The following is a 12,300-nucleotide window of genomic DNA, read 5'->3' as shown; positions in this document are numbered from 1 at the left end:
GAACTCAGGATCTCTGGAAGAACAACCTCTTAGCCATCTCTCCAGCCCGTATGTCTAAGATTTCTAAAAGCAAAATTTCTTTCTTTATTTCTTTATTTTTTGGGGTGGTGGTGGTCAAGACAGGGTTTCTTTGTGTAGTTGCTCTAGTTGTCCTGGACCTCTCTCTGTAGATTAGGCTGGCCTTGAACCCAGATATCTGTCTCGGCCTCCCTTATGCTGGGATTAAAGGGGTGTATTATCACTGCCTGGCTCCTTTTTTTTTTAAAGTAGTTTTTTGTTTGTTTGTTTGTTTGTTTTAATAATAGCTGAAGTACTGTTTTGCACTTAGCATTTATTTTAACTTTTCCTCTTATATAAAGCCATACTTAAGAAGTGTTAGAGTAAAATATAGATTGTTATAGATTGTTCTTGACTAGGAAGTAGAATGACTTTGGAAATACTGTCTTTTAAAACAAATTCTGACTTGATAGAGTACAGAAAGAAATGGCTGATAGGCATTGTTTGTGCTGTCCTTTTTCTTAGGGGTGACATCAGAGCTTGGTTTCTCCTTTTCTTTGTACATTAATAAAATAAAGTCTTTATAAAAATTCTAGGTTGAAAGAAAAGGAAAATGAAATTAAGAGAATAGAAGCTATATTGAAAGACACAGAGAGTGATCTTTCTAACAAATCAAAGCTGTTACAGGTAAGTGATTACTTAAAATTAATTATTAAATGAGTTACTATCTTTGGTTGTTAACTGCTATGAAAGGATATAGAGTTATGTAAAAAGATATAATGAGCCATTTCTGTTCATTGTGGGTCTTGTTTCAAAGGTGAGTATTTTGTGGGCTGGTTCTATCTTTTGAGAAAGTGCTTGGTAAGTTCTAGTGTTAACACTTTTCATATAAATACCTTTTTCTACTTAAAAAAACTTTATTGGTTCTTTGTGAATTTCATATCGTACACCTCAGTCTCACCCTGTCTCCTTCTACACTCTTACCCGTGTTCCACCCTTGCAACACCCCCCCAAAAGAAGAAAAAAAAAATCTTGTGGAAGCTGTAGTGTATGACAGTGTGTCCCACAGTATACCCTTTTGTCCATACTTCTTTGCTTGTAGTGTTCATTGCAGTGGCTCATTGGTCTGATTCGAAGCCTCTGGTTTCTGCTACTCTTATCAATACTGGATCTTCACTGGGAATCCTCTTGGATATCCTGTTCTTGTCCTGTGTCATGGAGATCCTATAGTTTTGGATCTCTAGAACTGGCCTCTTCATGCACTCCAGCAGTCCATTGATGGGGTAGATATTGGGGTGGGCCAGTTCAAATCCCTGGATTTGGGCCTGAGAGTTATCTGAGCTAGTCATCTATATAGCTTTTCCACTCTCAAGCCCTGTGGGTTGGCTCACCTGCAACCTCTGCAAATTAATACCAGCTCTATCCTACTGTCTAGGAGAGGTACAGGCCCTGTTTTTCTGAGTATTGCAGCCAGTGAGGGACAAGGCCCAGTTCTACTCTCATGACCCTGGGGCCAGTTTTCCCTCCTGCCGTAGATGATGAGGGACTAGGAAGAGGAGGACGGTATCTCTCCTGGTTCCTGCCACTGCTCAGCAGATAAGAGGCAGTGCCAGCTCTTCTTTGCTCATTCCCTCGGGCCACCTCACCTGCTTTCCCCATAACTAGGGCTAGCTCTACTGTGCGGGCCAAGTAAGAGCCTGCTCTCCTAAGTGCTGTAGCAGGTGAGGGGCAGGGCTAGCTCCTCTGCTTGCTGTACATTGCTATGGGGGTGGGGGACTCTTCTCTCTTGCTCATGTCACCACAGACAAGTGTTGGGGCCAGCTCTCCCATACTTAGTCCCTTGGGGCTGACTTGTCTGCCCCTCTTGTCCCTCAGGGTCTTGCTACTCTGCTACCCAGGCCAGGTACAGGGTCTCTTCTTCCAAGTACTGTAGCTGGTAAGGGGCATGGCCAGCTCTCTGGGCCAGCCCTCTCACACTTGTATCCTCAGGGATGGTTTACTTGCAACTCCCGCAGTGTGTAGGACCTGCTCTCTGGAGGACTGCAGCTGGCTAGGGATGGGGTCACCTTGCTTATTCTCATGCCCCTAGGGACAGCTTTCCGAAGATGCCCAGGTAAGGGTTGGGGCCAGTTCTGCATAGCCCTCAGACATCAACATGTCCCCAGATGGCAGCCCAGACCAAGGATGTCTGCCTGGCCTTTAATGGTAACAGACCCCTGCTGCTACAGGGCCATATACCCAGATTTGGCCCCACGGTGGCAGTGCAAGTCAGGAACCAGGCATGGTCCCAAGTACTGCTACTCATAACAGGCTGCTCCTCATTATCCTCCAGTCTTCAGTTCTGCCTCTTCATTGTGCCCACATTCTTCTGTTTTTCTTTCTCTTCCATTTCGGCACACTTGCTCCTCTTACTGGTGCTCAGGGTTTCTGAGTGTCTGAGTGCTGTGGTTCAGCAGTGCTATGTCCTGCTTGTGCATTGTGGCCCTGGGCAGGGGTCATCTCAGGGTATCCATGGTGGTGCCAGTGTGGTGGTTGTCTCGGGCTCACTTCTGTCCGGGCCCATGGTCACACGTGGGGTTCTTCTAATCTATGGCTTCCTCCTCATCCTGTCCAGGCCTACCTAATGCCAGACTAATGTTCATCTCATGATTGCTTTTTTCAGAGAATGTTAGGGTTCTAATCCTTCATTGTTCATAGGGAAGAACACTGAGTGTCGACATAGCCTTTCTCCTCTTTTCCACCTACTGGTGCAAATGTGCCACAGTAGCCACACCTGCAATGCCTGTAGGAGTAGGAGCCTTTCTCTACTTTTTAACAGTTTGTTTTGTGCTTTTCAAATGGAAGGAATACAAGCTCTTGGACATGCTAGACAAATACTCCACCACTTACCTACATTACTGGCTTTTGGTTTTTGGAGTTTTTTGAGACAGTGTCTAGTTTATGTAGCTCAGCCTGGCCTTGAACTTGCTGTGGAACTCAGACTAGCCTCAAACTGTGTTTCTCCTGCCTTTGAGCTTGAGTGTTGGAATTAACGGTGTGAGTAACCATGCCCAGCTACCAGATGATAAAGTTACCTAATGTACTTAGGGTTGTTCTCCTGTTACAAACTATACTTCAGAGGCTATCTTTACATCATATTTACAGATGGTATTTTGAGTACTGTTTGTCTGATACTTTCCTAGAAGTAAAATTTTGTATTAATGCTTTATATAAGTTTGCTTTGTTTTCTGAGATATCAGTTTTAAACAGAAGGTCAGATCTCACTTTTCAGGTAGTTACTATTCAAAGTGCTCACAGGACAGTGACCTGAAGGGGCAGCAAATTTGTAGTTGCTTCTGGGCGATCCACTGTTTTGTCATGCTCCCAGCTCACTTAAGTACATGTATGTTTAGTTTTGTTAGGCCATGCTGAATTGCTTCTTGACCATGTTCTTACTTACTCTATACTCTTGTCCAAAACTGACAGAAGTTACAGATGTGATATCCTACCTGAAGAAAAGGATCAATTTAAATTGCTTTAGACTGAGAGAAGATGAGATTTCTTAGTATGTTTTAAGTCATTTGTGTGTTAATTGCTAATTTAATTTTGGTCTATAGTTTTTCTTCTGGGATGCCAAACTAATTTATGAGATTTTCTTATGTATTATGGAAAACATTTTGTTACTATGTGAGGTTTGACTTCTTTCACATCCCATTCCCTCTTCCAAAAATTGAGAATGTTTATACATTGAAATATAAGCAGTGTCCTGTTTTAAGTCTCAGGAGGAAAGATCACTTCATTTTGTGGTTATAAACATTTTTGTGTTTCCTTGTAGTAAGTATAATTTTAATTATATATTTTGATTTATATGTAATTTAGCGCACAGAGTTGTGAGAGTACTTAGGAAAGAGAGTTGAGTTAACTGTTTTATTGAATCATGTGGGCACTGCAGTGCCTGTTTCCCAGGCTCTCTAGTTAGCAGTAGGCGCAGCCCTCTCAGGTTGACCTGCCCAGTTTGGAGCCAGCAAGTGCTGCCGTGTGACCCTTGAGAACCCTTACCTCGACAGAAGCGTGCCAGTTAGATCTTGCAGGCGTCGTGTCAGTTCATTCTGCTGAGACTTACCCCTTCCCAGACGTGGACTAAATTCAACTGCTGTTACTTAGTATGTTTTAATGTGGCTCAGACCATCCTTTAAAAATTGTTACTATTTTGGAATTTTTCTAGACTGTATGACATTTAAAAAGCCTATATAGAAAAGTCATAATCTCTGTGTAGGCATTCATCTTTACTTTTTGTTTTATTAGGAAGTACAAGATGAAAATAAATTATTTAAATCCAAAGTTGAACAACTTAGTCAGCAGAATCACCAACAGGTAAGTACTACTCCATGTCTCACTTTTACTGTGTTGGCGACTGTTTATACTTACTTGTCATGCTTAAATGTTCACAGAGTGTAAAATGGTGGGTCTCCTATTTATCAGATTTTTATAAAAGCAATTTACTGTGCAATGTCTAAGACAAAATAATGTATAGTTTATAAAATATGTTCAAGGAATGTTATTATCAGTGTTTCAGCTTGATTATATACATGTGTGTGCTCTGATCAATGTTCCAGTTCTACTATATGCACATGTACATGTGTGCTCTGATCAATATTCCAGCTCTACTGTGTGTGCACGTGTACAGATGTCTGCTCTGATCAGTGTTCCAGTGTTCCATTATATTATATAAGTGTTTGCATGTATGCTTTGTAATCACATGTGTGTGTAGCTGTGTGCTCTGATCAGTGCTCCAGCTCTGTTTATATGCATACATGTGCGTGCACGCACATGCACTCTGATCAGTGCTCCAGCTCGACTGTGTAAACCTGTATGTGCATGTGTGCTCTGATCAGGGTCAGTTATAGCTGTTCTATACATTTGTGTGCTTGTATGCTCTGATTAGTGTCACAGCTAATACACATATGTATGTGTCCTGTTCCAGCTTTATTATACACACATGTGTGCTGATCACTGTTCCAGCTCTGTTATAATACATGTTTGTATGTGTATATGCCGATAGGTGTTTCAGCTCCATTATAATACACACCTGTATGCGTGTGTATGCCCTCAGTGTTCCTGCTCCATTGTAATATACATGTGTGTGCATTTGGACTCTGATCAGTGTTCTGGCTCTATTGAACAGATGGGCATGTGTGCTCTGATCCATCTCTGTTACACACACACATGCTAATATGTTTGCATATGCCCCTATCTTACAGAATGCTTTTCTTAGGAAGTTAACATTGTCTTGCAGAGGTCTGTTTGAATCTTAAGTTTCCTCTTTCCTTAAAACATCAGTAATTGGAAAGAAACTAATAGAAATGTAATATAGGTATTAAAAGTAATGCTCCAGCACTAATATGTCCTGGAATATATGTTCTTTAAGAAGTTATGTATGTGTATGTGACAACACAACGTTTTTGGAGTTTGGAGGTTGAACCCAGGGGCCTGTACTACCACTAAACAAAGTCTCAAGCCCTATTAAAATATGTGTTACTCAACTGTTTTTATGAATGTGAATAGGTAGACCAGAGAGTCTTAATTGAGAAACAATTAAGACTCCCTGTTGACAAGCAGTTTCTTGTAGCTGAGTTTGATGAGTTAACATTCTATGTGAAAGCTGTATACCTTTGCATATTATATAAAATCACTTTTTTGTTGAATGTGAGAAAACTACCTTTTCTTAATTTATTTGTTGATTTCATTTAGGTAGTTTTAGAAGCCAATATGAAAAGTACCTCAGTGCTTTACAGTAAGAAATTTGTAAGTCCTTACTAAGTAAAGACTTTTGGAGTAACGTTAAGATTTGGACTTAACACTCACCACTTACAAAATTTGTGAATGTTTTTATCAAAACCACTTGATTAAAGTTGGGGTGATGGTATAATGGAATATATGATATTTTTAAGTTTGGTGTTGACATATCTTGAAGAAGAATTTAATTGTTATGTTGCAGAAAGCTTTATTTTAAACTAATATTTAACTCTTTTAATAGGCATCTTTTCCCTCTCAGGAGGAATTACAAAGAGTGTAAGTAACTCATTGATTTGGAGTTTGGTGTGTTACAAAGAGTTCAGTGCTAAATTACCCTGAGACAGGAATTTACTGTAACTGTCTAAATGTATGAGTTGTCTTCGGGTGCTCTGGGCTGCAGGCTGTCAAGCATAGCTGTGCTTTTGTTCATTGTGCACAGTTTGAGGCATGTCTTTCTCTCCCAGTATTTTGGTGAGGGAGATATTAGGGCTTGCTTTCCCTCCTCCTGTCTTCTGGAGACTTCAGCAAATTCAGATGGGCTGGAGCTTGCTCTCGATCATCCCAGCGCCGTCCTCATCCTCTTTGCTTGCTTTTCTTTTGTGTCCCACTCTAGATGAGTGCTGCAGACTCTGGCCCCACCACTGTGTTTTTATGAAAACTTGAGAGTTGTTATGGTTCTCTTTTTAAGAAACAGAAACATTTTTTTCCTTGTTGGCCTCTGATTTCTTTAAGAGGCTACTAACTGAAAGTCATTTCTGCTTATAGTTTGTTTCAAAATGCTAAATGACAACTATATTAAGTGTATCAATAGATGACAGGAGTCTAAATATTCTTCCATTTTAGATTGTTTGTAAGGTTGGCCATTTAGTAGCCATTTAGGGTTGTTTGTTGTTTGTCTGGAGTTTGACTGTATGAAGTTAGAATGCAAACATTTTCTATAATAAGCTGATAGTGGCTTCAGGGACCATAGAGGTCCCAGTTTCATGTTGTTACTTTCTTTTGTTATATATGTGAAGTTGTTTTTTTTTTTTTTTTTTTTCTTATATGTATTTGTGTTTTCTTGCTTGTCTGTTTATGACCATAAGCATCGTACAGTGGCCTTGGATGTCAAAAGAGGATACTGAATTCCTTGAAACTGGAGTTAAAAGTAGTTGTAATTGGCCTGACCTAGGTGCTGGGAACCGAAGTTGTGTCCTCTGCAAGAGCAACAAGTGCTCTTAACCACTGAACTATCACTGTAGCCCCTATTTTAATTTTTAAACTTTTTAAAATTGTGGAAGAAGGAGACTCGTACAGTGGTTCATACCTGTAATTCCAGCTGTTTGGTATGATGAGGCAGGAGGATCACTTGCAGTTAGACCAACCTTGTCAACATAGTTTGACTTTGTCTCAAAGCACCTTTGTCAAATAAAACAAAACAAATCAAAAAACAACAGAAAACCGAAAACTAGTAGTAATACTATGTTAATCATACTTATTACTGTGACCAGATGCTTGGTAGTCAGTCCATTGTCCTTAGTTCTACTAACTGTGCTGTAATGGGGAGAACAGGTATTAGGAGCCCCACCTCAGAGGCTCTGGTTTGGGAACAAGATACCTTCATTGACCCACCTCTAGTGATATATTTTTTGTTGTTGTTGATAAGGGCCCTATCAGACCAATTTCAAAATAGTTCTACCATGTGGGGGCCAAACTGTTATTGTAGGAGTCTTTGTGAGGAGGACCAGATTGGTTGTTGGGTAACCCTTTATATACAGCCTTAGTCTTAAGAAAGCTGTTTGTGAGTGGACATTCTACTCAAGTATAACAGAATGAATTCTGAAAATTTCCTTTTCTTTCTGCATTTCTGGTAAATAAGGCACTGAACAAGACTAGAAGAAAAACAAACAGTAATTAAAGCTATAAATCCTAAGATTGGGTAAAAATAGCAAGAGGATACCAGGTCACTTTCATATAATGGTATTGGCGTAATGAGCCATTTAGTAACAACTGATTTAATTGCCTTAAAAAAATGCTTATATAGACCACCTTTCTCTTAAATTCATCCCTCCAACTCCTATTGAGACAGTTAACATAACCCAGGCTGGTCTTGAGCTCATTATAGTGAGGATAACCTGGAACTTCTGGTCTTCCTGGCTTCACTGTCTGAGTGCAGGTTCTTTGCAGACCTATTTGTGGGCTGCATGTGTTGGTAATTGAAAGCAGGGCCATGGGCATGCTAGGCAAGCGCTCTACCTACTGGGGAGCTACTTCTAGCCCGAAAAAAAAAATCACTTTTTGAAATTAAGAATTTATAGGATGGGCTCTTATGACAAACAGTAGCCGATTTACAATTGCATTTTTCAAAGTATCACTTGCTGTTTTTTTATTTTGTATTAAAAAATACTGATATTTAAGTATCTATTACTGTTTATCTAATATGTAAGTTATATTATTGTTTATTTTAGATGCTGTTTACTTAAAATATATTTACATTCTGATTTAGAATTTCAGAGAAAGAGAAAGAAATAGATGATCTTCGCAATGAGTTAGCTTCTTTGAAGAATGCTGTTGAACATCAGAGGAAGAAAAACAATGTAAGCCACTTTCATGAGAAATTTCCATTATAGAATGTTAGGGTTGAAAGATGGGTAGGGGTTTTTCTTTGCATCTATTTTTACTTTAGATTTCTTGATCTTTGGGTGAGAGCGCTTTCGCTTTCTTTGTGTCTTTGGAGGTGTTGCCAAAGTAATTATAAGGATTTTTAATAGTAAAAAGATGAATTTTTATATTGAAAAATACCAGTACAGCGTGTTTTGGTTTTTCAAGGGAGGATTTCTCTCTGTAACAGCCCTCACTGTCCTTTTTAGATAGGCTGTCTTTGAACTCAAGGAGATCTGCCTGTCTCTGCCTCTTCCTCCTGAGTGCTGGGATTAAAGGTGTGTGCCACCACACCCAGCTTCAGTATGGAGCTTTAAATTTTTTTTAAAAAAAATGATTGACTTTGTGTTAACATTTTTGTTTAGAAAAATAAGTCTTTCAATTTTGTTATTGTAAAAACAAAGGTATTTTCTTTTACTAAAACAGGGCTAGGATTTTTTTTTTCTGATAGACTAAAATAAATATTAGTTTTAGTCTTTGTAATCACGTTTGCAAAGCCTTCTGTAACCGCCTTTTTGCAGTAGTACACATACTGGTAGTTAAGTCTGCTAGTGGTTTTAGAACTTGAATATATGTATGCAAAAATGGGAATGACAACCTCTTTAAGAACTATAAATCCCATTACTTTTAGCAAGCAAACAAATAGTAGGTGCAGCTAGATGTCTTAAGTTCTTTCTTTCCAAAAGATAGCAACTAGTGGAGTGCAAGTAGTCTCACTAGAGAAGTATTCTTTCAGACAAAAGTATGCTTGAGATTGTGAACAAAACAAAATGTTATTTAATGATAAAATATTGGTAATATGATTTTTCAGTGTAAACTAAATCTTTCAGCGTTTGTATTAAATTGCTAAATAATGAGTTGGCATTTTCCTGTAATACTGTGTTCTGTAGTATTAATTACTAACAGCATCACTTAGCCACAAAATTTGGCATGAACGTTGAAATATATTTCTAACATTGTAACTAATTGTTTTATTTCCTGGGATTCTGAGGTAAGGAGGGCACAAGTAATGTAGTTTAATTCACTTCGCACAGCGGCAGCAGCACTGCAGGTCTGTGCAGGTCTGTGCAGGTCTGCAGATTTCAAGTCTGAAAAGAGACAGGACAAGTGGAAGCCTGTAGGGGGCAGCGTCAGCCCACTCTAGTTTGCCACTCATTTGTTTCATACATTTGGCCAGATTTCTTAATTTCAGCTGTGGTTTCCCATCTATAAAGTGGAAATAAAAACATCATAAATTGTTGTAAGGATTAATGAGAATTTGTGGAGTGCTAAATATAGTATTTGGCATCTAAATTTTTAATAAATAGTAATTATTGGCTTTTAATTTTTATGCTTAGATTCCTAATTCTGAACAGCATATTGTTTTTATTTGTATTTGCTAAGGAAATTCTTTCAAAGCTCATTTTAAAATGGCCCCTTGTTTCTCCTTAACAAGAATGCGTTTTATAGTTTCGCTACCTCATTTGCTTCAGTCAACTGGCTAGTACAGTTGTGTCTGATTGCTTGTGGCATTCACACTTGACCATGCCAAGATACAGAGCACAGAGGATTACTATGTCATTCCTAGAATATTGGAAATGTGCTAATTTTATTAAAAATAGGGTTAGAGGAAAAAAAAAGTTACTTAGCAAAGTTTGGGAGTGTCATGTTGGACGCTGTTTTATAGTTACACAAGAAGTGTTTCGCAATACTGTGTATTTGCTCTATCCTTAGTTGTAATGCTTGAACTTGAAGTCATAATTATAATTCTGGTTGGAGTGCTTACCTTCGAATGCTTTCTTCTTTGTCTCATGTGCCCAGTTAATTGTTTTTCAAAACTGCCATATATGGTCTGCATACTAAAACATGAGGGCATCTTGAGTTTTCTCATTTAAACTTCTAAACATGTTTGTTTTTTTTTTTATTTATTTATTTATTTTTTTTTTTTGCTAATACACACATTTTCCCATTGAAATAATTTTGCAGTGAGCAGCATTTAAATGCAGTGCAAAATATTGATGAAGCTAAAGGATAAATCTTTTAATAATGGATAAACTGAAACCATTTTTTCTAAAAATGATTAGGACCTTCGGGAGAAAAACTGGGAAGCAATGGAAGCATTGGCATCAACTGAAAAAATGCTGCAGGACAAAGTGAACAAGACTTCCAAGGTTGTAATTAACTCCCAGAACTGCCCATGCATAGAGAAAATCTGCAGCTTGTCTAGATCAGACTAAAGCATTTCCTTTTACTGCAATTTAAACAAGTTAAATATAGTGTCTTTTTATCATCCACATTTATCCACTTTTTCATCTCTGCTTTTCATCTTCTCCTAAAGACTTTAATTTTGGCCACTCTGATGTGTTGGGATGACCTAGTTGTTGGCATCTTGGTGTGCATAGCTTCAGGGGAAAGAGCTCATCTAACGCTTTGTGTGCAGGTCCTTCCTTGTCACATGGTATGCCACCTGGCATAGTTAAGAAAACTTCGATGAAGTCCCTAAATCGGAGAAATTGAAGTGAATTAATGGAACAAATTTTAAAACCTAGCATATGTCTATAATATAAAGTAAAGTGGGGTTTCTGGAGCATGCCAGAAAGATTGAGACAAGGTAGGACAACAGCAAAATCTGAAAACAGTACAGAAAAAGGGTCAATTTGAAGTATGTTACTGAGGATGATTCCTCAGAAGATAGAGACTTAAATTTTCTGTTATAAAGTGTCTGGACAGTAGTGACACCTGTGTCCTGTTAAGAATGGAATATTAGTATGAATGAGAATTTTCTTGATGAGTTGTTATAAATACTTCGGATGCATATGTTCCCTTGATCTTCAAAACAACAAAGGCTGTTCTTCTTAAGTCCCCTGGAGAGAATGGTCTAATGGAGGAGTAATATAAATATTGGGACAACTGAGTATGTGTGCAACATGAATATTGGGTTTTGAAGCCAGGTTAATGAATATCTCATATGGTTCATATCCACTTTCTGAAAGGTTTGTGTTCCAAGGTACTCTATTGCATTTTGGTTACAAAGTGTTAAAAATATTTGAAACAGTTTCTTAATAGAATACAATTTTATTATTTGCCAGTTTTATGTGTATAGTTACATTTCTTTAATGCAATAGATTTATACTTGAATATTCATTACGCTTCAAGTTGAGACAGTTGACAACTGTTACTGCCAGAGGGATTTAGGCCACAGACTGTGAAGCTTTTGGCCACACAGGTCTTGTTTGATTGTGAGGTTCCTGTTGTACAGTCATTTCTGTCAGCAAGGGGAGTTCTAGTATGGGTTTTTCACTGGTCAGAGCTAATGTGTTCTTGATGCCTTTCCTCACAAGACATTGTTGCATCCTCTAATTAAGGAAGGGAGCTCCAGTATGTGCGTGACGGTTTGCATAGCTAATGATCTACAGGGGATAGGATCTAGTCTTCTCATAGCTGAATTGAGAAGCCTTTCATCACATGGTTATAAAATGATGTTGATATATTAACTGTCACAAATTGTGGTGTGAGTGTATGAGCACTGTTAGTGTTTTAGGTGTGAGACGTGGTCAAAGAAGACAGAGTAGCATCCTTTGCTTAGATGTTTAGCTTTCATAAACTAGATCTTCTGCGATTGAGTCTCAGGATGTGGTCCATGCTGGCCTGATACTTGAGATCTTCTTGCTTCAGCTTCCTAAGTCAGGGATTGCAGGCATGTACCTCACCATACCAGCTTCTGGAAATTTTTATTTACTTATTTTTCTTTTAAGACAGTGTTTTCCTGTTTAGTAGCTTTGGCTGGCCTGGAACTATAATTAGAACAGGATAGCTTCAAACTCCTTGAGAATCTACCTCTGCTGGGTAAAGGCACGACCATCAAACTTATCCTGGAGTTATTTTTAAGACAGTAAATACTTGTTAGAA

General features: G+C 38.4%; 1 protein-coding gene and 1 non-coding gene across 18 annotated transcripts in view; one reads left to right on the top strand and one right to left on the bottom strand.

Annotated features, from left to right (window-relative positions):
• Ktn1 (kinectin 1) overlaps positions 1-12,300 on the top strand; it is a 91,637-nt gene that overhangs the window by 63,217 nt on the left and 16,120 nt on the right. For 9 of the 17 annotated variants that reach the window (XM_055606235.1, XM_055606234.1, XM_055606249.1 and 6 more), the window contains 5 exons: positions 594-684; positions 4,282-4,350; positions 6,014-6,048; positions 8,258-8,348; positions 10,476-10,562. In XM_055606235.1, coding sequence (XP_055462210.1) covers positions 594-684; positions 4,282-4,350; positions 6,014-6,048; positions 8,258-8,348; positions 10,476-10,562 — 373 coding nt within the window. The remainder of the gene's footprint in view (positions 1-593; positions 685-4,281; positions 4,351-6,013; positions 6,049-8,257; positions 8,349-10,475; positions 10,563-12,300) is intronic. The other 8 variants (XM_055606250.1, XM_055606245.1, XM_055606251.1 and 5 more) reach the window with 1 other exon arrangement.
• LOC129676186 (small nucleolar RNA SNORA17) lies at positions 2,662-2,792 on the bottom strand. The gene has a single exon (XR_008720044.1). It is a non-coding gene; the product is annotated as a small nucleolar RNA SNORA17 (small nucleolar RNA).

Source organism: Psammomys obesus, unplaced genomic scaffold, assembly GCF_907164565.1.
Source record: "Psammomys obesus unplaced genomic scaffold, mPsaObe1.curated_primary_1811, whole genome shotgun sequence".
Lineage (NCBI taxonomy): Eukaryota > Metazoa > Chordata > Mammalia > Rodentia > Muridae > Psammomys > Psammomys obesus.
Note: the sequence above shows the minus strand (reverse complement) of the source record. Positions and strands in the feature narration are given on the sequence as shown.